General features: G+C 39.5%; 2 protein-coding genes across 5 annotated transcripts in view; one reads left to right on the forward strand and one right to left on the reverse strand.

Moving 5' to 3' along the window:
• On the forward strand, positions 1-19,991 carry Slc25a51 (solute carrier family 25 member 51). Of its 3 annotated transcripts, none has more exons than XM_046457300.1 (4): positions 1-43; positions 4,208-4,332; positions 8,580-8,654; positions 15,699-19,991. In XM_046457300.1, exon 4 carries the CDS (start codon positions 15,741-15,743, stop codon positions 16,632-16,634), a length of 894 nt encoding a protein of 297 aa, XP_046313256.1. In that variant the 5' UTR covers positions 1-43; positions 4,208-4,332; positions 8,580-8,654; positions 15,699-15,740; the 3' UTR covers positions 16,635-19,991. The 3 variants fall into 3 exon arrangements, with proteins under 3 accessions (XP_046313256.1, XP_058434113.1, XP_046313257.1); XM_046457301.2 differs by lacking the exon at positions 1-43 and adding an exon at positions 661-885; XM_058578130.1 differs by lacking the exons at positions 1-43; positions 8,580-8,654 and adding an exon at positions 659-885.
• Positions 19,739-27,716, reverse strand: part of Dcaf10 (DDB1 and CUL4 associated factor 10) — a 55,530-nt gene continuing 47,552 nt past the window's right edge. Inside the window, exon 8 of one of the 2 annotated variants that reach the window (XM_058578128.1) lies at positions 19,739-26,500. In XM_058578128.1, coding sequence (XP_058434111.1) covers positions 26,405-26,500 — 96 coding nt within the window. In that variant the 3' untranslated portion in view covers positions 19,739-26,404. Of the gene's footprint in view, positions 26,505-27,716 lie in introns of both variants that reach the window. The other variant, XM_058578129.1, reaches the window with a different exon arrangement.

A 27,716-nucleotide genomic window follows, 5' to 3' on the forward strand; every position in this document is an offset into this window, starting at 1 on the left:
TGGCCCGTGGCTCGGGGCGTGGGGCCCGGCCCCCGCAGCCATGGTAAGTACGGGAATGTGATGGGGAACCCTGGGCTACGCTCGGCATCTGAACAGAAGGAGGAACAACATGAAAAAGGATCGAGGAGGCGGCCGCCACCGTGGGGATTTGGCCTTGCTTTGCGCGCGCGCACTGCGTCTCCCTCGCGGACTTCCCAAGCCCTGCGCTACGGGCCCGGATCCGAGCTCTCTTGGTCCCTGGCTCTCCGGCCCTCCTGGACCTCTGCGGGCGCCGGGGCAGCGTAGCGACCATCCGCGCGAAGACTCGGCGCGTTCGTTCTCTTGGGCGCTCTCAGGCTGAGGAGGTTCCTCTCCGGGACTTGGGAACCGCTGGGCGGGGAGGGGCCGTGCATCGCCGGCGCCCGGGGTGGCCAGAGCGGGCACCGGCGGAAGGGCATCCACCCACCGCCTCTGGAGGCAGGGATTCCGGCATTCTCACCACCGGACCCCAGACTCTGGAGTTCCAGAGACCGAGGAGATCCTGGTGATCTTGCTTGCCCGCTCCCCCCTATTAAGAGATTGGGGAAATGGACGCCTGGAGAATGCTTTTTCTTAGACACCATATTGCATCGCGTTGTACGAAAACAGTTTACCAAGGCTTTTTGGGATGGGTGTGTTAATTGTTAGTCTCTCTACTGATTATTTACTGTTAAGTTTGGCTAGCTGAAGCATGTCAGAGGCTCGCTCTTTTACCCCTTTGGCATAACCTTTATTTTATGCCTTACAGTTCTACCCAGTTGGTCTTAGTTCCACCTTCTGTTTCTCTACCTGCAATCTGTGAAACAAAAGCCCTTAAAATACGTGAATAGTGACCTTGCCATTTGGAGCTTCCTGCGCCTTTGCATTGTAAGGATTACACGGAATCAGATGTGCTAGACACTTCATGTCCCATAGTGGTTCCATGTCACAGGTTAGAGGCTTTGGACCTGGAGTCATCCTTAGGGCATCTCAGGGGAAAATAATATGCTGTTTACCTGGAAAATAACATGCTCTTTACCTTGACACGTCTGGTCTCTCATTTGCTAGGTGAAAGTAAACTCAGATCAGTGGATTTTAAAGTCATAAACATTGTTTTGTACATATAGTGGCAAAACACTGTCATAATTAGGACTAGAACCCAATCTGACCTTGTTCTGAATGCTGTCTCAGACCTGCTGACTAGTGGGAATTCACATCCTTGGAGAATTATAGTCACCCTCTGCCCAGGGTGTCTTTTTGCACATAGACCTTTATACTGGAATCACTTCTGGGTCATTTGTATCCACGTGAACTGTAAATTACAGTGGCTAAACTTTACACTGTTTCTTTAGCCACAGAAGTTTAACCTTGGCAGTTGAAAGTCACGTTCATTAACTTTGCTTCTTTATGTTAAGATAGGTTGAGCGGTTCAGGTAATGAACAATGGTAAAGTTATGGTAAATAAATTTTGCAATAAATTGCAAAGGATTACTATCCATGTTAAGGAATTTAAACACAGATCAACCTAGCAAAGAAATTAAACTGTGTTCGCAACATAGTATGCATGCTAAGTTCTAAACTCTGTTGCTACAGAATACTGTGCACACTCTTTCTGTTGCTAAATTAAGAACCTATTCAAGCCATCCTGGTGTTAGGATGAAAAGAGAGAAAAAGCTCTCCAGCCATGCTGATGAACCCAGGAAGGCACCACTACTGAGCTACATCCCCAACCCTTTTTCATGAAATTTTAATTTTGAGACAGGGACTACTAAATTACCCAGACTACCCTCAAACTTGTCCTCTGGGTCCTCTTGCCTCAGCTCCCCATGTAGCTGGAATAACAGGCATATGCCACCACACTGAGTGGAGGAAAAGCTTTAAATCTGTGAAGTCCCAGAGGTTTTCATAACATTCCTCTTTCCATCTAGGCCTAGTTTTTATTTATTTGCTTTTATTTTATTTTATTTTGGTATCGGGGATTAAACTCAGGGGCGCTTAACCACTGACTTACATCGCCAGCCCTTTTCATTTTTTCAGACAGTCTTGCAAGTTGATAAGTCTGGCTTTGAACTTGTGATCTTCCTGCCTCATCCTCCAGAGCCTTAAGCCATTTTTTTTTTTTCAAATATGAGAATTTAAATCTATGGTAATGGCCTTAAAATTTATTTGATATAGTGGTCAGTAAATGACTGGCTAGCTTCTCTTAGCCATAGTTTTGTTTGTTTAGTAACAAGTCCCCATTATTAGAGTCATGACAAACTGGATGGAGTAACTTTAATTTGCAAAATTTTGTGAAGTAACACAAGTACCATTCCAGTAAAAATGAAAAATAAATGTGGACAAAATTCTTATTGTTGAAGCACACAGATAACTTGGTTTGTATCATCCAGAAACATGTACAAAATAGCTTCTAGGTGATGACTTTAGAATTCAAAGTATATTGGGCCTGGGGATGTAGTTCCATGGGAGTGTGTTTTCCTGGCATGCACAAGGCCTTGGATTTGATCCCCAGCAACACATACAAAATGGAGAGAGTGTGCGTGCACATGTGAGAAAGTTATGTATTCAGTATGTCAAAATGAAGTGTTTTTAACATTCGTAAGTTGTTAAAATATTGATTAATCTTGTACATTGAATATTTTTGTTGATTTTAACTTTAATTGTGAACCCTAAAGAATAGCAAATTTCTTTGCTGTTCTTCATTTCTATACTAAATTTCAGTTTTTTAAATATTGGTTAATCTTAAATTGGTAAGTATAGTACTAGTATGAGTTTTTTGTTTTTGTTTTGATATATAACAAAACAAATATATATATGTTGTAGTTGGACACAATACCTTTGTTTTATTTATTTATTTTTATGTGGTGCTGAGGATCGAACCCAGGGCCTCACACATGCTAGGCAAGCACTCTACCACTGAGCCACTACTCCAGCCCACTAGTAAGAGTTTTTAACGAAGGCTGAGGCAGGAATATATCAAGTTCAAGGCCAGCCTCAGCAACTTAGCAAGGCTGTAACCAACTCAGCAAGGCACTGTCTGAGAATAAAATATAAAAAGGGGCTCAGTAGTATAGCACCGTGGGTTCAATCCCTGATACCCCAAAAAAAAAAAAATAGTTTAACTCATGCCTGTCAGCTGAAACAGTGAAAAAGTAAGGCTGTTGTAGACAAAGTGGTTAATTATTGTCAAACTCAGTACCCTGGCATACTTCTCATCTATAGAACATTTTCTTAAATTTGGTCATATTAAGTCACAAAACCTTGCTGCATTAACAAAGAGGTTAGATGATATTCTGGTACCTTTACCACTGAGCCACATTCCCCAGCCCTTTTTTTGTATTTTATTTAGAGACAGGGTCTAAGTTGCATAGGGCCTTGCTGAATTGCCTAGGCTGGCTTTGAACTTGAAATCCTCCTGTTTCAGCTTCCAAGGCAGCTGGGATTAGAGGCGTGTGCCACCCACCACTATTCTTTTTTAATATCATTTTTTTTTTTTTGCATATAACAACACTAAATGAGCAAACAAGATTTTAGAACACATAGAAACAACTAGAATAAAATGCAGAGTATCTTAAAAAGAAGTAGAGCTTTTTGCTCAAAAGAAAATGCATAGTCTTATTAAACACTCAAATTGGGGCTAGAGTTATGGCACGGTGGTAGAGCACTTGCCTAGCATGTATGAGGCCCTGAGCTTGATCTTAGCACCACATAAAAATAAACACATAAATTAAAGGTATTCTGTTTATAAATTTTTTTTCTAAAAACTACTTAAATTATGAAATGCAGGATAAATTAGAATAACCGTCTAATCTTAGAAATTAGAAGAAAACCCAGACAAAGCATGTGAAGGAAGTAAGGAAAAGGAAAAGCAAATTTAAAAACTGAAAAATAAGGGTGGGGTTGTGGTTCAGTGGTAGAGCACTTGCCTCGCATGTGTGAGGCACTGGGTTTTATCCTCCGTACCACATGTGTTCATTTACAACTAAAAATATTTTTTAAAAACTCTGAAAAGTAATAAAATTGATTATTGAAGAGCTGGTTCTTTGCTGGGGGTAGGAGAGGTACATATCAGATAAACTGATTGTTCTCAATGAAAAGGAAATAAAAATACACATGGTTAGAAATATTTTTTAAAAAATAGCCAGTGCTTAATAAGACTACAGAAATCAAACCAGAGTTTATTTTTATTTTTTACTTTACTTATTTAAAGGGAATCCAGTTATCAACATTGACTCCAGAAGAACGAACCTGATAAACCAGTAACAATGGAAGAAATTGGGAAAGTTGCCAAAAAGCTAGCATCCCTCACACCATGAGGCTCATCTGGTGTCACAGGTAATTTTTTCAAACTTCCTAGGGACAAGATAGTTTTGATAAGATTTAAATTGTTCCACAGGATGAAGAAGGAAAAATCTCAGGTTCTTTTTAAAAAGCCAGTAGAACACTGATGCTGGAACTTGATGTGATGATAGCTGTAAAATTGAAGGCTTGATCTGTTGTGAATAGTATTGTGATTTTAAAGTAATACACTAGCAGATGGTAGGCTACGAGTATAACTTGGTGGTAGAGTGCTTGATTACCATGCACAGGCCTTGAATTTGATCCTCAGCACCAAAAAAAGAAAAAAAAAATATCAAATGTTATTTAATAAAACATTGAAAATGTATTTTGCCAAGCCAGGTAGGGTAGTATATGCCTGTAATCCCAGCAATTCTGAAGGCTGAGGCAAGAGGATCACAAATTCAAGCAAATTAGCGAGACCCTCACTAACTTTTTGAGACCCTGTCTCAAAATAATGGCTAGGGATGTAGCTTAGTGGTAAAGTACCCCTGGGTTTCAATCCCCAGTTTAAAAAATAAATATATATATATTTAATTTTTTTTTTTTGCCATGGCCAAGTAGGATTCATTCCCATTTTCTAGGAGTGATTACATATACAGAGTCTGACTTATAACAGTTCAACTTATAATTATTTTGCCCTTTTTTTAAAAATATTCATTTTTTAGTTGTATTTGGACACAATATCTTTGTTTTTTTATGTGGTGCTGAGCACTGAACCCAGGACCTCTTGCTTGCTAAGCGAGCGCACTACCACTGAGCCACAACGTCAGCCCTATTTTGCCCTTTTTTTGTACTTTAAGTTGCAAAGCATTAGCAGTGAGCCACAGCTCCCAGCCAGCCATGCATTCATAAGGGTAAACCAACAGTACTTTGTGTTTTTGAACTGGTAGGTTAGGCATATTAGATGCATTTTCGGGGGCTGGAGGTGTAGCTCAATGGTAGAGAATGTGCTTATCCTGAGGGAAGCCCTGAGTTCAATCCCTGGCACCAAAAATAAGTAAGTAAATGAATAAATGAGTTTCCAACTTAGGATATTTTCAGTTTATAATGGGCTCATCAGGATATAATCCCATCATAAGTCAAGGACTATCCATACATTAAATAAATACTTCAGGAAAGAACAGTAGCAATAGTTCATACTTGCTGAGTACTTACTATACTTCAGACTATACTCCTGGGTGCTTTCTCTGTATTTACTCAATTAAGCCAGCCCATGAGCTAGCTAGGTACCTTGCCTATCTTATAAACAAGGAAGTTAAGTCATAAATAACACTTGTCAGCTCAGTAGATTATGATAGAGCTGGGATTTGAACCCAGGCAAGTAGTAGATTCCAAAGGCTCTTATATGTTATAATGGCTCTGTGTCCTGCATCTTATAATTTTAGTAACTACCTAAAAGCATTTCACTAAAGTTCAAGGTAGATTTCTTATTAATTATGGTGGGAAAGGGGGGTGGTAGTAAAAACTGGAATAAATATACTTTCTTCTCATATTTGTAAACTTTCTTTTTTCTTTCTTTTTCTTTTTTTTCTTTTTGGTACTGGGGATGGAACCCAGGGGCACTTTGCCACTGAGCTGCATCCCCAGTTCTTTTTATTTCTTATTTTGAGACAGGTCTTACTAAGTTGCTGAGGCTAGCCTTGAACTTGAAACCTTTCTTTCTCAGTCTCCCGAGTTGCTGGGATTACAAGTGTGCCCAGTATACTCTTTATCAGATCATTGTTAGTTGATCATTAGTAACTCGGAAAAAATGGAAATCTTTTTTTCTTTTTTAGTGGTACTAGGGATTGACCCCTGGGTGCTCTACCACTGAGCTACACACACGCCCAATTTTAATTTTTTTTTTTTTAATAGAATTTCATTTTTTTTAAGAGAGAGGAGAGAGAGAATTTTTTAATATTTATTTCTTTTAGTTATTGGCGGACACAACATCTTTGTTTGTATGTGGTGCTGAGGATCGAACCTGGGCCGCACGCATGCCAGGCGAGCACGCTACCACTTGAGCCAAATCCCCAGCCCCCAATTTTAATTTTTATTTTGAGGCAGGGTCTCAATATAATTGTCCAGGCTGGGAGTCACTAGGATTATAGGCATGAGCCACCACAAACAACAGAATCCATTTTCAATGGCAAATAAAATTCACAGTAAAGAGATAGGGGCCTAAGTTATAATTGCCTCTATACTAATATGGGATTTTTTTATAATTTTTTTTTAAAGAGAGAGAATTTTTTAACATTCATTTTTCAGTTTTTGGTGGACACAACATCTTTATTTTATTTTTATGTGGTACTGAGAATCAAACCCAGCACCCCGCACATGACAGGCGAGCACGTTACCGCTTGAGCCGCATTCCCCAGCCCCTGATAATGTTTTAATATAGAAAAAAAAACTAATTTTTTTGAGTATAGAATAAAATTTTTTTTTTCTAAAATCTTTTTTTTTTTTTTTTTTTTTTAAGAGAGAGTGAGGGAGGGGGGGAGAGAGAGAGAGAGAATTTTAATATTTATTTTTTGGTTTTCGGCGGACACAACATCTTTGTTTGTATGTGGTGCTGAGGGTCGAACCCGGGCCGCACGCATGCCAGGCGAGCGCGCTACTGCTTGAGCCACATCCCCAGCCCCTAGAATAAAATTTTGTAGCCTGCCCCCACCTTTACTGGGATTGACCCCAGGGTTACATTACCACCGAGCCGCATCCCCAGCCATTTTTTATTTAGAGACAGGGTCTTGCTAAGTTACTTAGGGCCTACCTAAGTTGCCGAGTCTGCCTTTGAATTCATGATCCTCCTGCCTCAGCCTCCTGAGCCACTGGGATTATAGGCATGCACCACTATGCCTGGCCATCTTGAGCCTTTTTTATTTTGCTGAGGCTGGCCGTAAACTTGTGATCCTCCTGCCTCACCCTTCAAAAGCTGGGACTATAGGTGTATGCCACTATGCCTGGCAGGTTTTGGGTTTTCTAAGCGTAATCTTTCAGATGATGTTAAATTATAGCACTGAGAAGACATCCTTCACTTCTTGTTTGTAACATAATCCTAAAGATGGGCATGGATAAATGATAAACAGGGATGCTTGAGAAGGAATAAATTCATATGGGTCAGTTATCAGTGACTGTTTTTCCCATGTCATGGTGATTTACAGGACTTGAATAATAGATAACAAGACTTCCTGTTTCTCAAACCAAAAGCCAGTGTCATGCTTACTGTTCATTTCTGAGTCTTCTTACAAATGTCAAGGCAAATAAAAGGATGTTCACTATATTTATAACTTTGTTTAGGAAGTATTTGTCAGTCTAGGAAAAAGATATGTATTACAAAAGAAAAGTCAAAAATTATTTGCAATTTTATTTTTTATATTATGGAAACTAAAACAGACCTATAAAAAGGTGAGAAATAGAGGATTTAGTAAGTGGGTTGTTCTAACCTTAATACACAAGAATTGGTAACTTTTTAATATACAGGCAAAAACAAATTAGAAAATTAATACAAGGAGCCAAGTGCTATGGCACATACTTGTAATCCCCAAAACTTGGGAGGCCAAGGCAGGAGGATTGCACATTGGAGGTCAGCCTGGGCAAGTTAGTGACACCCTGTCTCAAAATTAAAAAGGACACTGGGTGTGGTTGTGCATGCCTGTAATCCCAGCCACTCGGGAGACTGAGGCAGGAGGATTGAAGGTTTGAGGCCAGTCTCAGCAATTTAGCAAGGCCCTAAGCAATTTAGGGAGACCCTGTCTCAGGATTAAAAAAAAAGAAGAAGAAGAAAGGGGCAATCCCTAGTTCCTCCTTCCCCTGGGCCCCCCCCCAAAAAAAAAAAATTGAAAAGGACTAGAGTTATAGGTAAGTGGTAGAGAGACTACCCATGGATTTAATACCTGGTACCCACAGAAAAGGAAAGGAAATTAATAGAAGGAAGCAACATATTGATAACAGTATCCATATGTAAGAAATAGTCAAGAGAATAATTTAAGTGCTATAAGGTTTGTGAAAAGATGTAAGAAAGATTTTTATTTTGGGGAAGGGGTTGGTATTGAGGAAGTGAACCCAAGGGCACTTTATCAGTGAGTTACATCCCCAGCCCTTTTTAAATTTTGAGATAGGTCTCACTAAGTTGCTGAGGCTGTCTTCAAACTTGCCATCCTGTCTCAGCATCCCAAGTTGCTGGGATTAGAGGCATGTGCCACTTTACCTGGAATAAGATGCAGTTTTTAAAAGGTGATCATTTTAAAATCTATACTTTACAGCCACCTCCACTATAAAACACTAACAGATTTTTGGGGAGGAATACGATGAAATACACTGAAGTTCTCCTGGAAAAGGTAAGAGAACCAGGAAAGCAGTGATGATTCTTTGAAGCGTGGAGGGGGAGTCTTGAAATAAAGAGATACATTTGGACATCACAGTTGGCTAAAACAGATTAGTGCTGGAGAATGAAGAGTAGGCCAACACGGTAGAGAAGAATGGAGTTCAAAAATAAATGCAAATCCTGGGTATTTAGATTATGCAAACCACTAAGAAAAAGAGTTTGGTTGATGGTGTTTTGCACTTTGTTATCTTTGCCTTACTCCTTCCATTGAAAGTTAGGAGAGAGATCAGTGCAGTTGATAAATGAAACTGTAGAAGAAAGCCTAGGTTACTTGTTTATAATTTTTTGGAGTAATGAAGGCCTACCGAGGCCATAAAATCTAAAAGACAAGTTTGATAGATTTACTGTCCAAAGGATTTTGTTAGTACCACAAAAATGATACAGACAGAGAGAAAAGGATTTGCAATTCTTTTATTAATATACCTAGGTTTGATTTTCTTCATAGACAAAGACATTTACAAATCAGGGGGGAGAAGTGCTTGCAAGAGAATGGGCACCATAAACGAAAGCTTAAGAAACTTAAATGGTGAATAAAAAGGAAAAATGCCGTATTTTATTCAAAAAAATTGAAATGTAAAATAGTGCATTCATCATGGTTTAGGTACAAGGTTGCCCATTGCCGTATTGTTTAAAGGCCAAAACAAAGAAGAACAAGAAACAGTGGTTATACAGGAGGATCAGTGGTGTACAGAGCATTCTTTTGATAGAGTGCAGCCATGCAGAGCTCTCAGGCACCCCTTTGCTGATCCTCAATCCCACAATGTGTGTGCTTTCCTTTTTTTTTTTTTTTTTTTTTTTTTGCTTAATAGTACGTTCTTTTTGCTTATTTTTAAAATGATAGCTAGATTGGAAGAGGGCCAAAAATAAGAGGTGGAGTGAGAGTGGTCTCAGTCGGTTTGATTGCTAAAGATGAGTGGGCCAGTGAGCCCACTCCAGGAGGGAGTGTCTGTGAGTTTAATTGATATACAGCTTTTTTCTAATCACTTAACACATTTCTTTTATGAATTTTTATTCAAATGGTTCATTTTTTATTGTTGGATCTACAAGCAGCTCAACTCCAAGGAAACTGGCATCTCTGTATTAAACATAGTGACTTCATGATCTAACTGATTTGGTACAGGCGAAAATTAGAAATAATTTTTCTGTTCAAATTGCAGTGAAGCAACTTGTCAAAACAAAAATTTTGTTCAAGTGAACAAAATTTTTGGACTTTAGAGCTTAGAGCCACAGCTCACCTGGTCATCAGAGTGTTTAGTGAAAGGTTTGAACCCTGTCACTCTGCAGTTCTCTAGGAACAACCTGGTGACATGTAGTGGACAAAAGTTTCCTGCTTTTATTACCTTAGAGGGTTGTGCAGGGATACTCAGTCATAATTCTTTAACTGAAGGCGAGTTTATCTTTTCTAATAGAAGTGTTCAGCAAGCCTGCTCAAACTCTAAACAGAGGCTCTGGACCACACATGGTACAGATGTTTACATTTTCTTAATCTGTCTTGGAAAAGGCACACAGATCTTGGTGTAACATACCTAAGAAAGGTATGTTCCATTTGCTTCACATGTGATTGAGGATGGTCTTGGGATTTTCCTGAGGGTCTCCCATGACACAGGTCCTAGCCTGCTTCTCCTTTCTCATCAGCTGCCTGTCCTCCCACCTACGCTGTGCAGAGCATACATAAGTAATTTTTCAAATATGTGATACTGTTGATCCCTTGACACAGGACCTGTGCCTCAGCCTGTGCCATTGTTGGCCAGAATGTGCTCTCCCATTATGTGCCTTACTCAGCTTTCAAAGCCAGGCCAGAGGCCCTCTCCTGCCTGCCACCCACCAGACTGCTGAGAGCCCTCTGTGGGCCTTGGATACCTTGTGCATGTTTCTGTGATTCTTGTCACCTTGTAGTCTAATTATTTGCTTATCTTAATCTCTCTGAAAGAGGCATCTGATACGCATTCTCTTCATCTAATTTTCACTCTAATCTTGCAGAGGGGATGGTATTCTAATTTATAAATGTGGAAACTGAGGCTCAGAAGGGTAAAACAATTTGCCTTAGGCCACTTTGTAATTTTCTCACGTCTATCACTGTTGGCTTTTTCTTATCCTCATTAGACCATTATTATTGTTGTTGTTATTATTTATTCATATGTGGTACTGAGAATCGAACCCAGTGCCTCATACATGCCAGGCAAGTGCGCTACCTCTCAGCCCCAACCCCAGCCCCAGCATTAGACCATTATTGTTACTGTTTTAACTTTTGAAAACAGTTGAATAGACCAAGGCAAATTTAATTTACATTGAAAAATGTAAAACAGGAAAATATAGCATTACTGTGAAATTAGAAAATATAGATAAACCACTCACTTTAGCCATTTTGTGTATGTAAATTTTGATTTAAAAATAGGATTGTGGGCTGGGGTTGTGGCTCAGTGGTAGAGCACTCGCCTAGTACGTGTGAGGCCCTGGGTTCGATCCTCAGCACCATATAAAAATAAATAAATAAAGATATTGAGTCCAATTATAACTAAATATTAGTTGTAAAAAATAAATATTTAAAAAAATACATAGGATTGTGCTTTAGTACTGTTACATGTCAATAAAAAATTTTATTTTGCTTTTTTCTGTAACATTGTTTATTCCTTGAATAAAGGACTTATTTAAATTTCATAAGCAACATTAAACATGTAATAATATTCTGAACCTTAAATGCTTTTTTTCATGTATTTATATTTATTTTTATTTTTTAAAATTTGTCCTAATTTATAATACATGTGTATTTCAATTCATTGTACACAAATGGAGCACAACTTTTCATTTCTCTAGTTGTAGATGATGTAGAGTCTCACCACATGTGCAGTCATATGTGTACCTAGGGTAATGATGTTCATCTAATTCCACCATCTTTCGTACCCCCTTGCCCCCTACCTTCCTCTCCCTCCCCTTTGCGCAAAGTTCCTCCATTCTCCCCCACACTCCCTCTCCCTCATGATGGGTCAGCATCCACTTATCAGAGAGAACATTCCTTGTTTGGTTTTTTGGGATTGGCTTACTTCGCTTAGCATGTTATTCTCCACCTCCATCCATTTACCTGCAAATGCCATAATTTTATTCTCTTTTAATGCTGAGTAATATTCCATTGTGTATATGTACCACAGTTTCTTTATCCATCAATCTGTTGAAGAGCATCTAGGTTGGTTCCACAGTTTAGCTATTGTGAATTGAGCTGCTATGAACATTGATGTGGCTGTGTCACTGTGGTATGCTGATTTTAAGTCCTTTGGGTATAGACCAAGGAGTGGGATAGCTGGGTCAAATGGTGGTTCCATTCCAAGTTTTCTAAGGAATCTCCATACTGCTTTCCATAATGGTTGACCAATTTGCAGTGCCACCAGCAATGTATTGAGTGTACCTTTTCCCCATATCCATCACTGGAGTGATGAAATCTTAGAGTAGTTTTGATTCGCATTAAATACTTTGATTTTTTTGTTATTTTTTATTTTTTAGAAGTAATTGGACACAATACCTTTATTTTATTTATTTTTATGTGGTGCTGAGGATTGAACCCAGGGCCTCATGCGTGCTAGACGAGTGCTCTACCACTGAGCCACAATCCCAGCCCCAAATACTTTGATTTTTTAATGATCATATAATATCCCCGTTAAGAAGGCTCTCAACACCCGTAGATACATCTTCATTTATGCAGTGGGTCCCTTACTGTTGAGCATTTAATTTTTATTCAGAATTTGCTATTAAAAGCACTGTTATGCCTGATACTGTGGCACAGTCCTATAATCCCGGACACTCAGGAGACTGAGGCAGGAGGATCACAGGTTTGAGACCAGCCTGGGTAACTGAGCATGACACTGTCTCAAAATTTAAAAATCTCTGGGGATGTGGCCCAGTGGTAGAGTGCCTCTGGGTTAATCCCCAGTTCCAAAAACAACAAGAAAGCGTTGTGATGATGTTAGGGGTGAATCTTTGCATACATCTTATGTAAGTAATTATTTCCCTAAGCTTTATTCTTAGAAGGGAAATCGTGGTTGTGTGTTGTGGACTTTGTTGTGGACTGTGGCTTCTGTGGATGTCAGCTTTCAAGAGCTGCTGCTGGTTTTTCTCTGCTTCAGCTACATACTCTGCTTGACCGTGATCACATTTCTCTGTACCTTTAGTCCTGAATGTTTCACAGTTCACAGCGGCACATGTGTAGTATTTGGAGGGAAAAACATAAGGCACTTTGTAGTTTTTTGTCCTAAGACAGATATCTTGATGAGGTATCTGACTCTGTTTCTCGTGGAAGCCCTTGTATGTGGCTTGGATGCCTTCACCTCTGGGTTCTTTTTTTTTTTTTTTTTTAATATTTTTTAGTTTTAGGTGAACTTCAATAACTTTATTTTATTTATTTATTTTTATATGGTGCTGAGGATCAAATCCAGTGCCTCACATGTGCTAGGCAAGTGCTCTACCACTGAGCCCCAACCCCAGTCCTTGCCTCTGGGTTCTTAAGTAGAGCTGCTCTAAATGTGGATATGCATGGTCTTTATGGCTCTGCTTTGTTATTTTGGATACCCAGGTGCAGGATGCTGTTTTCCATAGCAGTTGTACCATTTTGCAGTCCCACTAAGGGTGTCTGAGCATTCCAGCTTCACATCCCTGTCAGCACTTGTTACTTTCTGTGTTTCTATTGTTGTTCTTTGGTTTTGCAGTAGTAGCCACCTTCATAGGTATGAGGTGATACTGTCTTGTGGTCTTGATTTGCATTTCTCTGATCACTGACATTGAGCATCTTCTCATGTGCTTATTGGTCATTTTGTACATTATCTTCAGAGAAATGTCTGTTGAAGTCCTTTTTTGTTTGTTTTTTGTGGTGCTGGGAATTTAACCCTGGGCCTTGTTTGTGCAAGGCAAGCACCGTACCAACTGAGCTATATCCCCAGCCCCCTTTGTTCATTTTTAAATTGACTTATTTAATAGTCTTAGTAAGTGTGCTGACTTACTGTTAAGGAATTAAAGTCAATTTTAAAATATTTAGCCTGATATATCTAAAGTATAATAAAATGACCATGTCATCCCTAAATACAGTTTCCAGGACCACACTTGCAATGTAGGAATTGTTCTGGATAATCCAATTTGAATCTTTTGTTTTTGTTTTCTGTTTGGAAAAGTCAGATTTTTTTTTTAAGAGAGTGAGAGAATTTTTTTTTTTTTTAAGAGAGAGAGAGAGAGAGAGAGAATTTTTTTAATATTTATTTTTCTTAGTTTTCGGCGGACACAACATCTTTCTTTGTATGTGGTGCTGAGGATCGAACCTGGGCCGCACGCATGCCAGGCGAGCGCGCTACCACTTGAGCCACATCCCCAGCCTGGAAAAATCAGATTTCGATGACTGGAAGCAAAGAGCTTGCTTGTATTTTATGAAAGCAGATGTGTTACAGGGGTAGGACTTTGCCTTGGTGCCACTCAGTAAGCAAGCCTATATGTTTAGACTTCAGATCCTTGCACTCTCTGGTCTACCTGCCTCTTATCCAAGGCAGCCTCCCACAGTCATTGCAGTCTGTGGTGTGGTAGTAGGCATGTGAGCCCTGGAGTCAGACTTCATTTCAAAATGCTGGCCCCACCAGTTACTAGGTATACCTTGAACAATGGAGAATGTTGATTTTTGTTTTGGGGGGGAGGTTTATTTTGTTTCATTTTGTTTTGTAAAACTGAGAAAATAATATAGAGTTGTTTTGAAAATTAAATTATGTAAAAATATAGTACAGCCTACAGGCCTTCTGTGACCTCATTTTCCACATCTCTCCACCTCCCAGCATTCGTACCTCATGTGTCCAACAGCACATATTTATCATAGAAGATATTGCACTGCGTTGTAATTGTTTACATTGGCAGGTTCTTCTTTTAGTTTGTGAATTTCTTGTCTTTGAATCTCTAATACTTGCCAGAGGGCCAAGTTCAAAGGTACTAAATAACTTGTATTTAGTACCTTAGTATGAATAGAATGCATGCATGCACATTTTGCTGTATTAACTACCATGGGAAGACTTTGAGTTTATTTCAGTAAAATAATGGAGATATACCATTGTTTAGTACAGCCAATAGTTAGGAAGTAGTTCAGTGGTGCTTGAACTATTTTGGTCTCAGGATCCTTTACACTATTTTTATCTATTTGTTTGTATTTAGTACTAGAAATTGAACTGAGCTACATCCCCAGCCCTTTTAATTTTTTATTTTGAGATGGTATCTCACAAAGTTGCTGAGGCTGGCCTTCCTCAGCCTCCCAAGTCATGTGCACCACTGTGCCTGGCTCCCCTCTTTTTTTTTTTAATGTTTTTTTAGATGTTGGTGGACTTTAATTTGATTCATTTATTTATTTACATAAGAGAATCGAACCCAGTGCCTTACACATGCTAGGCAAGTGCTTTACCACTAAGCCACAACCGCAGTACCTGGTTCCACTCTTAAAAATTATTATTGTGAATCCCAAAGAGCCTCCCCCTTTCCCACATACTGGGAATAGAACCCATGGGTGCTCTACTACTGAGCTATACCTCCATCCCTAGTTATTTTTTAATTTGAGACAGGGTCACACTAAGTTGCTGAGGCTGACCTTGAACTGGGTCTTCCTATCTCCCAACTAGCTAGGATTATAGGCGTGTGCCATAGCACTTGGCAAGGGGTCTTCTGAAAATACTTTAAAGAATTGCTGATATATAGTATAGTGCACTGAATTATCACACTGAATTCCATTCATATATACTAAATTAACATGATAATGAAAAAAAATTTATGTGACGAACTACTTGCCTAGTCTAAAAGGGAAAACGTATGGTTCATAAATTGGAGGAGGGATTAAAGAGAAATTCCATGTGTTTGTCTCTCCATGAAAAGGTTTTCCCTTGGACTAGAGGCATAATTCAGTGGTAGAGCACTTGCCTGGTATGCACAAGGCTCTGGGTTCCATCCCCAGCACCACAAAAAAAATTTACCCATTATCATTTTTTATTTGTAGGTTAAAAAAAATCCTTCATGAAGAAGAGAGACCTTAAGCAACATGATGGATTCAGAAGCTCATGAAAAGAGACCACCAATCCTTACATCTTCAAAACAAGACATCTCACCTCACATTACAAATGTTGGTGAGATGAAGCATTACCTGTGTGGCTGCTGCGCAGCTTTCAACAATGTAGCCATCACATTTCCCATTCAGAAGATCCTTTTTCGGCAGCAGCTCTATGGAATCAAAACCCGGGATGCAGTGCTTCAGTTGAGGAGGGATGGATTTAGAAACTTGTATCGTGGAATCCTTCCGCCATTAATGCAGAAAACCACCACCCTGGCACTTATGTTTGGTCTGTACGAGGATTTGTCTTCCCTTCTCCAAAAGCACGTCAGTGCCCCAGAGTTTGCAACCCGTGGCGTGGCGGCAGTACTTGCAGGGACAACAGAAGCCATTTTCACTCCATTGGAAAGAGTTCAGACATTGCTTCAAGACCACAAGCATCATGACAAGTTCACAAACACTTATCAGGCTTTCAGAGCACTGAAGTGCCATGGAATTGGAGAGTATTATCGAGGTTTGGTGCCCATTCTATTCCGTAATGGATCCAGCAATGTCCTTTTCTTTGGTCTTCGAGGTCCCATTAAGGAGCACCTGCCTACTGCAACGACTCACAGTGCTCATTTGGTCAATGACTTCATCTGTGGAGGTCTACTGGGTGCCATGTTGGGATTCTTGTTTTTTCCAGTTAATGTTGTAAAAACTCGCATACAGTCTCAGATTGGTGGAGAATTTCAGTCTTTCCCCAAGGTTTTCAAAACAATCTGGCTAGAACGGGACAGAAAATTGACAAATCTTTTCAGAGGTGCCCATTTGAATTACCATCGATCTCTCATCTCTTGGGGGATAATCAATGCTACTTATGAGTTCTTGTTAAAGGTTATATGAGAAAAGTCGTTGGTGAAGTGCCATGTATTAACTAAATAGACCTAAGAATGTAGTTTGGTCTTATTCCTAATTGGCTCAAATATAAGTTGGTGTCACTAAGTCCAGGCTGAATGAATTATGGGCAAAGTTAATTTCCTTAAGCCTCAACAACAAAAATAAACAATAAAAAGTTTCAGTAGGAAAATTTAAGGGTTTTTTGTTGTTTTTGTCATTACCCAAGAGCTTTAGGCTTGTTGTCTGGTAAATAGCTTCTGTCTGGTGACCTTTCACAGGGTAACCAAACAGCGAAGATATGATTCTTTTTTTCCAGAACAGCCTGAAGACTTCGTTATTGAAACATGAATGCCTGTGACCAGCCAGAGAGAATGCTCTAGGGCCCTGGGACTTCTCAGGCTTACTTTGTTACTCCATTTCTTGCTTCTTGGCTTTCAGGAGCACTTGCGAAGGGTAGTCTTCATTGAACTCCAGCATTTATGTGGTAGACAAAGGAACAGAACAGAGAAGAACAGCTAATTAGGTGTAGGTGTTTCATGATGAATTGTTGGTGTTAGTTTTGAAACTAAGCACCTGTTGGGATCGTGATTGTCCAAGCTGCCTGTTTTAAATGTGGTAGAATCAAGTAGCTAATGAAAGTTTTGCTTTCTAGCTTTGAAAGTTTTCTCTTTAATTCTGACTATGATCTTAAGCCCTTCCAAAATATCCTTGTGTTAATTTTACTGATTTCTTTGCTAAAAGATGGAGGACTATAAATATTTCATGCTATTAAGAGGTCATAAATGCATATGGATCACACTCTTTTATCTTGGTTTCTTTAATATTATTGGTGCCAACTTAGCAGAGGGCTTTGACGGTTTTCCCCCCTTGAGTAGTAATATATCATATTCAAGCATCCTGGTCTTTTGAAACTACTTTTAAAAGATAAACACTTCCATATTAACTGATCCCCATTTTTTTTTTTTTTTCCTGCTTTCTAAATGTTACAGGGCTCAATGGGGAAGCTCAGGATAGATTTTGCTCCATGGTATTAGCAGTCTTTATTTTACTTTTGGAAATAGGGACATCTTAGGATTTGGGCATTTGGGGAACTTAGTTCTACCAGTGTGACATTAAAACAAAATAATTTAAGAGCATATGATCTAAATAAAGACATTAGAAGGCTTATTTTGAATTTTAGAGCTTGGTATTGGCTCAACAACACACTCGTACCTTATTTAACAGATAAGTTATTTGTTAAAAGAACCAGGAAATATTAGAACTTTTTTTCGAGGTAGATGAAACAAAATGACTCTAGGATCAACTGAAAAACCAATGAAACATAAGGAACATTCTAGAGAAGTAGCTTATGAATCTTTAAAAAAATCCATCTGTAAATATTATATAGCTTTTGCCTCCCAATATATGACATGAAGAAGTGGGTGGGTTTGGGGGAGGGGGTTTGCTTTGGTTTTTTTCAGTGCTGGGAATGAAACCCAGGACCTTTTGCCTGCTACACAAGTACTCTGCCACTGAGCTATGCTTCTCACCCCCCTCCCCCGCTCCCAACCTACTTTGAAAGGTTTTTTGATACAAATTTTTCATTTTTCTGGGTAATATGTGCACATACCAACCAAAATAAATCAGGGCCTCATCTAGTAGCTTACTCAAAAGTTTTTGTGGACTTATAGTCCAAACAGTCATTTACCTCTAAACACAGTGTGGCTGGTTCAATCAGGTGACCATCCTTTCAACTGTGAAGGGTTAGGGAGCACATTAAATATTTGCAAGGCAGTAATGGAATTAAATAGCTTTACAGCAGCTCTGCTTCATATTTTTGTGGTAGATACAGCAGTTCAGAGACCAAGGTACAGATGTGAGGATTTCAGAAAGCAAGAACTTGACACCAAATAAATTTTAAATAGCTTCCCTTGGCCTACTGAGTCAGGATTTAAAGGGAGTTTCAGAAGTGAATGGAGACGGCACTCCTGACCCCCAGTCACGTTTGAGCAGAGGTGCTCCGCACATGGAGCAGCCCCTGGCCTTGAAGACACCTCCGCGGGGCCTCCATTCTGTGGGCCTTTTTGTCTTTACACTCCACACAGGGGAGAGATTTAAGTTGTAAAGCACTTTTGTGAAATAAAAGTGATACGAGAATTGAAAGTGCTTTGTTTTTTTTTGTGTCTCAAATGTGACATTTAAAAACAACATTGTTAATGGTTTTAACTCATTTTTAAAGTTGTCGTTTTTACAGCTCTTGAAGACCAAACTGCAAACACATTACCAGAGATGGTTTTGTGTTTTCCTAGACTTTTTTTTTAATTTGTCAATTCAGAACTTGTAGCCAACAGCTTTATCTGAACTTTAAGTCAAAATGTGTACTTAAGAAATTCTAACTACTCTTTTTACCTTCAGTGTGAACTGTTGTGCTAATCATTTTTAAAAGGCAAACATGATTGAATAACTATCTGAAGAGCTTTAAGTGGCCTTTCTGTTACATACATGGCACAGGCAGCTCATGAGTATAAGACACTTGAGGTTTTGTGTCCTATGCTCCCTGTTTGATGCCTCCAGAAATGTTATGAATTCTGCATTTAACACACTTCAAGTGGTACAAGCCCTCAGGACTGCACCACAGAGCAAACACAGCCTTTGTATGGTGGCAAATCTTGTGTCTTGTTCTTTTGTAGTAGGGGACAAAGTTGATGTTTTTGTCTAAATAATCAAATGTTCATCTTGACTCATGGTTGATTATATAATCACCTGCTATACATTGTGACCTGTGCAATAAAACTTGTGTATATAAACTTACGTTTGGATGCCTGAAATTCCCAAGCTCAACAACAGTGATAATACTCATATAAGGCTGTGCAAACCTCTAAGGGAATACTGAGCCGCAGATAGGGTGTATGTGGGACCTAGAGGGCTTGCTTCCAGGAAGCCAATCATGTCCAACCAACAGCAGGGCAATACAGGTGAAGTACTGTGGTGTGGGAGTCCGAAAATGAAGGCAAGGCGGGAGATGGTACTCGAACAAAGGGTAAGCACTCAGACTCGGTTTCCTTTATATTAAAATCTTTGTTTTTTCATGTGCAAATAAATGATATTGAAGACTTGAATGGCATTCTCTCTAAATTTGAGGATTTTTAGCTTTTAATGCTTTTGCTTAATATTTGCTTGCCTAAATAGCTCCCAAATTGTGTGGGGGTCTGTTCCCTCTTATAAAGTTTTGTTATTAAAAGCAGTTAAACACACAAACTCTTTGCTGTTTTGAGTTATGTGACTATGAGTTAAATTCAAATCTGTTAACATACTTTTAAAAAAAGTATAAAAAGTTAACATACTTTTTGTGGTAATTGGAATAAAGTTTGTTTTTTAAGCCCATCCTATTTGGTGATTTGTGATTAATTTCTTACCATTAACACTTTCTTTTTTGTGGTAGTTTATTGATCTATTGGTAAAACATTTAGCACACTGCCTTGTCTTTTAGCAGTTCACCTGAGGAATGCTGGTAAAATGAACATTTATCCTATCTTGTTTGGTCAGGAGGAAGTCCACACAAGTTAATTTTCTACATAGCTTTGCTACTAAGAATTTTGTCTTTTTTGTTGTTTTTTGTAGTGCTAGGGATCAGACCCAGGGCCTTGCACATGCTAGGCAAGCATTGTCCCACTGACTTAATAATCCCCAACATGCTTTTTTTCAGACATGGCCTCCCTAAATAAGCCTCAATTTTGGAATCCTCCCCCCTCAGCCTCCTGAGTAGCTGGAATTCCCAGCTTGCCCCACTGCACCAGTCTCCAGTGATTTAATTGCTTTAGGGCAAATCCCTTGTTAGCTCTACTCTTCAACATCACCAGAAGTAAAACCAGTTTAGGTGTAATTAAGCAGTTACTTGTGGGCAAAGCAGTTACTTGTTCCTTACAAAGAGTACACTTTTGGGGGGAAAAATGCTTTTAGCTACATTGAGATGCTTCCTATTTGTTTCAGATAGTACTAACTGCTCTTTCAAGGGTGGTCATATCTAATAATAGTATTATGGTAAGTAGCTTTCTCCTTTCTCTTGGTGGAAGAATTCTCAGAATTTTCTTTAGCACTGTTAGACTTTTCTGGGCAATGAGTGACTAAAACTTCTAGGTTTTCTTGAATTAATCACTCCTTGCGTCTCCATTAAATAATTGTGATTGATAGAGTATTTTAAATTTTTATTTATTTTGGTACTGGGGATTGAACCCAGGGGCACTTTATCACTGAGCTGCATCCTCGACCCTTTTTAATTTTTTCACACAGGGTCTGAAGTTGCTGAGGCAAGTCTTGTGATCCTTCTGCCTCAGCCTCCTGAGCCACCACACCCAGCTTAAGAGTTTTGAGAAAGACAGCGTAAGGAAAACTGGGAAAAAAACATTGGAACCCAGTATCTTCCATTTGTAATTTGTGTGTAAAATATGAAAGTAATGAGTAAAAAAGAAATTAGCCAGGTGCAGTAGTGCACACCTGTAATCCCAGCAACTCGGGAGGCTGAGGCAGAATGATCAAAAACTCAAGGGGAGGGAGGTGAAAGGAGAGGGCATGGGGTTAGGAAAGACGGTGGAATGAGATGGACATCATTACCCTAAGTACATGTATGAAGACACGAATAGTGTGACTGCATACAACCAAAGATGAAAAATTGTGCTCTATATGTGTAATATGAATTGTAATGTGTTCTGCCGTCATACATAACAAATTAGAGTAAAAGAAAAAATTTCAAGGTCAGCCTGGGCAATTTAGTGAAACCCTGTCTCAAAATAAAGGCTGGGGATGTAGCTCAGTGGTAAAGTATCCCTGGTTTCATTGATCCTAGACTTGGAGATAAAAGAGGTTTTATATGTCTTGAGAAAACTAAGGTGAAGAGAAGTCCAAGTAGATCAAAACTTGTGTTACTATTTGGAGCTCCTAAAGCTTCTATTATTTGTGGAACAAAAAGTACATTGCGTTTTGAGAACAATACCAAATACATTCAAATTTATATCAACTCAAACTAGAGGAAAACAGAATCTTTAATCATTTCAGTTTGCACCTTTTAGTCTCTTGTTTAGCAAATTTCCCTTGTATCTGTTCTATAAAGTTGCCTTTTTAGTACAAATCATTTTGAATTATAAGATTCTACAGACAGAGCCTTGGCTGTTTAAGACAGATTCTGAAGTCAAAAGATAAACCTCCCTTGAATGGACACTACTCCCTGACTGGATTAAGTCCCTTTCTGGGGCATGTGGTGAGTGTGCATGCCTGGCTCCATCTCTGTGAGGCCTCTGCTATGTAGCCATAGTCAAGAGGTTCTTATAATAATAAATACCTATTCCATGCTTGAATTATTTTCTGATTCCAGATGTTGTCTTTATCATATTATTCTGTTTCATAGGTGCTTTTTCCCCCCTTAGGAATTTCTTTTAAGAGAAATACATAATGTATGATTCTGTTTATATGATACTATAAGAGGCAAATCTAAAGTGGAAAAAAAAAAAATGGACAGTGAGGACCGATTGAGAAGGGACAGGAGGGTAGTACTCTAATATCTTGAGATGGAATTCACCGGTCTAAACTTTGCCAAGGTACAATTGATATTTGTGTACTTCTATGTACTGAGGATTTTTAGAAGGATGGGTACAGATGTCAGTATTTTATCCAAAATACATAAAAAATTAATATGGATTGATGGATGGCTAGAGTAGTAGATGAATGATACAACAAGCTTAGTCAAGGTTAATGAAGAACCTTGGTAAATGGAGGCTCCCCGTAAAATTCAATATTGCTGTATGTTTGAACATTTTCATAATGTTAGAAAATCATTAGGGGGTTTATTACAGAATACAGTATCAGGTGTTCAGTTCTTGTAGTATGCTAGTCACACTGCCATGAAATTATAGGGTACTACAGAAATAGACTTGCTAAAAGGGAACACAGGCTGATCACCTAGGGACTTACTTATCTTCCCCAGAAATGATAATGCTATAGCAGTCTCCCCTTAGGCCCAGACTGTCCCCAAGATTTTGACAGGGCTGTTGGGTAAAACACAGACTAATCTTTTAATTCATTCTCTCTTAAAACTGCCCTAGGGGTGGAGAGTTACCTAACACCTGACTAGACACTGAAACTTTCAACAAATACCAGGAAATTCTTCTGTGAATTAAATACATTTGTTACCCATGCAAGTAAAACCCAGGTAACACCCTCTTAAGAATAAATGCAGGGCTGGGGATGTGGCTCAAGCGGTAGCGTGCTCGCCGGCATGCGTGCGGCCCGGTTCGATCCTCAGCACCACATACAAAGATGTTGTGTCTGCCGAAAACTAAAAAAAATAAATATTAAAATTCTCTCTCTCTCTTTAAAAAAAAAAAAAAGAATAAATGCAATGTATTCATGTTAGGTTTGATAATTTGTATGTAACTTCTAAAAAGCAATCCTTTCACAATGAGATTTGGATCCTTCATTTTACCCCAACAAAAAATAATCTTGAGAAGGGCCTTTACTATGTAATGCCAATACAGCAGACTCTCATATCCATAACTTAAATGACTTTCATGAAACAACTATTTTTAAAAATTGGGGGGTTTTTTGTTTGTTTGCAGTGCTGGGGATAGAACCCAGGGCCAGGGCCTCAATGGTTTGAATTGTGTATGCCCTGGTTAAAGTGTCAGTTGTTCCTTTTCTGAATTTGTGGTTGTTAGCCACTGGGGCCGCTATCTACAGCTCCTTTCAGGGAGTGTGTGTTGCTGTTTCCTCTGTTTGACTTGGAAGCCACAGAGCACCAGGTCTGTTCCACAGTAACTTCAATCACATGTTCAACTGGGGATAGCTTAGCCCCAGCTGAAGAAGTGCCAACCTGTCAAGGTACTGGAATGCGGTAGCCAATGGGACACAAACGATCCACACTACCAACCTTAGGAAGCTGTTTTCTAATTGACTTCCAAGGACACATTTCATTCATGAGAAATCTAAGCCGTAACTGCATTTTTTAAATATCCATGGTTTTCAGAATTCTAAATTTTAGAATTTAGTAAAGCTACAATACATTTCTCTTATAGCATCAGCCTAGAACAGGTTAGACAAAATTCAGGGCTCCCCCTTAATCCTATGACGTCAGACACAATGGATATGGACCTAGCCATAACCTCCTGTGGTAGAGCAAATCCCCCAGGTGCTGCTCATGCATGCTAGAATTGAGCATCACTTCTCACACCCTCTGCTGGAAGGGAGGCACCTGGAGGACAACTCAGTGGACAAGTCTGGTGGATGTCAGGAAAGGAAAGCTCAGACTTTCCCCCAAAGGGGTGGGGTGGGGTAGGGTGGGAGAGGGAAGAGCATGAATCTTCCTCAAAGAATGAGAATAGTACTCCATGACCAGGATCAAGCCAGAGCAAATTAATGCAATCCCACAGCAGGTGCTTCTCATTCCTGGTGCAAGAACAAGGAGAAGCAGTTTGGGGCCTGTGTTAGCTTCCCATTACTGAAACAAAGTCCTGAGATAAACTGATTTAACAAGAGAAAAAGTGGCTGGGATGGTGCCTTATCCTGAAATCCCAGCTACTCCCGAGGCTGAGGTGAAAGGATTCTAAATTTGAGGCCACCCTTGGCAGCTTAGCAGCACCCTGTCTTTAAAAATGAAAAGGCATGGGAGAAAAAAGCCTGATTTAAAAAAGAAAAAGAAAAGAGCTGCGAATGTAGCTCAGTGGTAGAGCAGCCAGGGCTCAATCCCCAACACCACCAAAAGAGGAAGTCAGAGAGGAGAGTTCATGTGGGCTCACCGTTTGGGAGGGTCCAGTCCACAGTGGTGAGGCAGCACCTTACGGTGGGAGCACATGACTGAGGGAAGCACTTACCTCATGGCAGCCAGAAAACAGGATTAGGAGCCAATTTATCCTCTTCAGGAGCATACCCCCAATGACATAACTTCCCTCAACTAGTTCCCATCTCTTAAAGTTATCACCATCTCCCAGAAGATCTCCTGAATGATACAGTGAGCTTTAAAACATGGGTCTTTGGGTACATTTCCGATTGAAACTAAGGCAGGACCCCAATACTGGCCACTATTTTTTTTCCCTTTCCTTTTTTGGTACTAAGGATTGAACCTAGGGATACTTAACCAGTGAGCTACATAGACTCCAGTCCCTTTTATTTTTTGACCCAGGATCTCACTTAAACTGTTTAGGGCCTAAGTTGCTAAGGCTGGCCTTGAATTTATCATCCTCCCACCTTAGCCTCCCGAGTTGCTGGCATTAGAGGCATGTGCCTGGCCTGGCCTGGCCACTGTCTTAAGTGCTACTATGGGGGAAAGGGAGTCAAATAAGAACCCAATTCTGAGCTGGGCTCAGTGTTGCACACCTACCATTCCAGTGGCTCAGGAGGCTGAGGCAAGAGGACCACCAGTTTAAAGCCAACCTCAGCAAGGTTGTGAGGCCCTGAGTTGCTTCAACTCAGTGAGATGCTATCTCTAAACTAAACATAAAAAAGGGTTGGGATGTGGCTCAGTGGGTAAGTGCCCCTCGGGGTTCTATCCTCAGTACCAAAGGCAAAAAAAAAAAATAAGAACCTGATTCTGAGATCTAAGATATCCTAGAATATAAATGCAAACATGCAGTCTGTCCACGCTACTCACCAGGAAATGCTGGAAAACAGAGTTGATGCATTGTTTTCTTTTCCTTTCTTTTTCTTTTTTTTTTTTTTTAAGAACTTAACCTTTATTTTGTTCATTTTTTTTAATGTGGTGCTGAGGATCAAACCCAGTGCCCACCTGTGCTAGGCAAGTGCTCTACCACAAGCTATGCCCCCAGCATAAGATGATGCATACTTTTCTAACCCTTCTCAAGATAATCATTGATTACTGGTGATTTCCCTTAATACATATGTATTTATTTCACCAAGGGCCAGGAAATTGCACAATTATCCCAGTATATAGAACGACTATTTGAGTATGGGTTTCTTAGTCGATGCCACTCAGATCAAGAGAGAAACTTAAGTTATATTTTATGTAGGTATAATATGTCAAAATACACTCTACTGTCATATATATCTAAAAAGAACAGGTTTTTAAAAATTGTAAGAGGGAGGGAGGGAGGGAGGGAGGGAGGGAGAGAGAGAGACCCAAAGCTTAGAAAGTTTTAAGCTTTAAACTAAAAATAACCCACCCCCACAGGGAACAGATCTGGGGGAGAAAAGCATTTATATCTCAGATGGCAACTCTTGAAATATTAGTGGACCACATAGGGAGAGGCTTTCCAACTTTTTTGTGCTGATACTAGAATTTAGTAAAGCTACAATACGTTTCTCTTACAGCAAGCAAGCATGACCATCAGTAATCATAGTGTTCTAAAACAGGCTAAATACAGTAGATAATTTCTCAACAAGTTATCAAATCAGTGATTGAAAGTTGGGGCCTGAACTCAGACTTGCATGAGTCTAACTCTGAAGATTATAGGTAAATTAATCTCTTTTAAACCTTATTTTTTTTCCTCTATAAAATGGGGATAATAGTATCTACTACATAAGAATGCTTTAAGGATTAAGGAATGCTGTGAAAAACTAAGTGGGAGCAGAACACTAAGCCTATCAGCACACAGTAAGCAAGCAGAATAATCCCCCAACCAACATCCACATACTTAATAACCAGAACCTGTGAGTATGTGATGTTACAGAGCAAGGGGTAATTACAGTTGCAGATGGAATTGTTTGCTCACAACCAGCCTTAAAATAGGAAGATTTCCTTAAAGATACAGTGAACCCAAGGTATTCACTGTAAGTGAAATAGGGAGGCAGGAGAGTCAAGAATCAGAGCCATACCTGTAATCCCAGTGAGTCAGGAAGCCGAGACAAGAGGTTTGCAAGTTTGAGGCCAGTCTCAACAACTTAGTGAGAACCTGTCTTAAAATTTAAAAAAAATATATTAAAAATAAAAAGCTGGGATGCAGTGACTCATGAGTCTGATTTATCAAGACCCCGTCTCAAACTTAAAAAAGGGCTGGGGATGTGACTCAGTGGTAGAGCACCCCTGGGTTCAATCCCCACTACTCCCTGCTACACTATACATACACACACACAAAGAAAAGAGATCAGAAGATGCTACACTGTTGGCTTTTAAGTGGGGGAAGGGGCAACAAGCCAAGGAATGCAGACAGCTTCTAAAAGCTAGAAAGGGCAAGGAAAAGGATTCTCTCCAGTGTCCCAGAGGGAGTGCAGTTCTGCTGATGCCTGGATTTTGCCTAGAGACCCATTTTGGACCTTTTTTTTTTTTGAGACATGGTCTCATTATGTTGACCAGACTGGTTTTCAACATGCCTCAGCCTCCCAAGTAGGTAGGATTATAGAGTGTGCACCAATGTGCCCAGTTTAAGTTTGTATTGTTTTAAACCATTGTGGTAATTGTTACAGCAATAGGAAATACATACCATTAATTCATTAATATGAATACATGCTAAATAATCATTTTCTCTTCAATAAAAACCCTATCTTTAAGCGGGGCACAGTGGCACATGCCTGTAATCCCAGCAGTTTGGGAGGCTGAGGCAGGAGGATCATTAGTTCAAAGCCAGACTCAGCAACCTCAGCAACCTCAGCAATTTAGCGAGGCACTATGCAACTCAGTGAGACCCTGACTCTAAATTAAAAAAAAAAAAAAAAAAGGGATGGGATGTGGCTCAGTGATTAAATGCCCCTGTGTTCAATTCCTAGTACCAAACAAAACTAAACAACAAAGCCCCCTATTTTTTCTTTTTCTTTTGTGATGTTGGGGATTGAACCCAGGGCCTTATGCATTCAAGGCAAGCACTGTTAACTGAGCTATATCCCCAGGCCCCCCAAAACCCCTATTTTCATTTTATTTGTAGATGGATGTAGTACCTTTGTTTTATTTATTCATTTTTATGTGGTGCTGAGGATGGAACCCAGTGCCTCACACGAGCTAGGAAAGTGCTCTACCACTGAGCTACAACCCAGCCCCCCAAAAACCCTATTTTTAAACAGGCCAAAATGTGTCAGAAATAGCTGAATAAAAATTAGTATCATAATTAAATCAGTCTAATTTCACAAAATAATCTGAATTGAAAGAGACTTTCTCTTCTATTTTTCATTTCTTTC

The sequence above is a fragment of the Marmota monax genome, unplaced genomic scaffold (genome assembly GCF_021218885.2).
Source record: "Marmota monax isolate L192 unplaced genomic scaffold, Marmota_monax_Labrador192_F-V1.1 WCK01_AAM20220418_F8-fsc00069, whole genome shotgun sequence".
In the NCBI taxonomy this organism is placed as follows: domain Eukaryota; kingdom Metazoa; phylum Chordata; class Mammalia; order Rodentia; family Sciuridae; genus Marmota; species Marmota monax.

Coding starts and splice junctions, on each gene's coding strand:
- Slc25a51 (XM_046457300.1), top strand. CDS start 15,741: ATGATGGATTCAGAAGCTCATGAAAAGAGACCACCAATCCTTACATCT.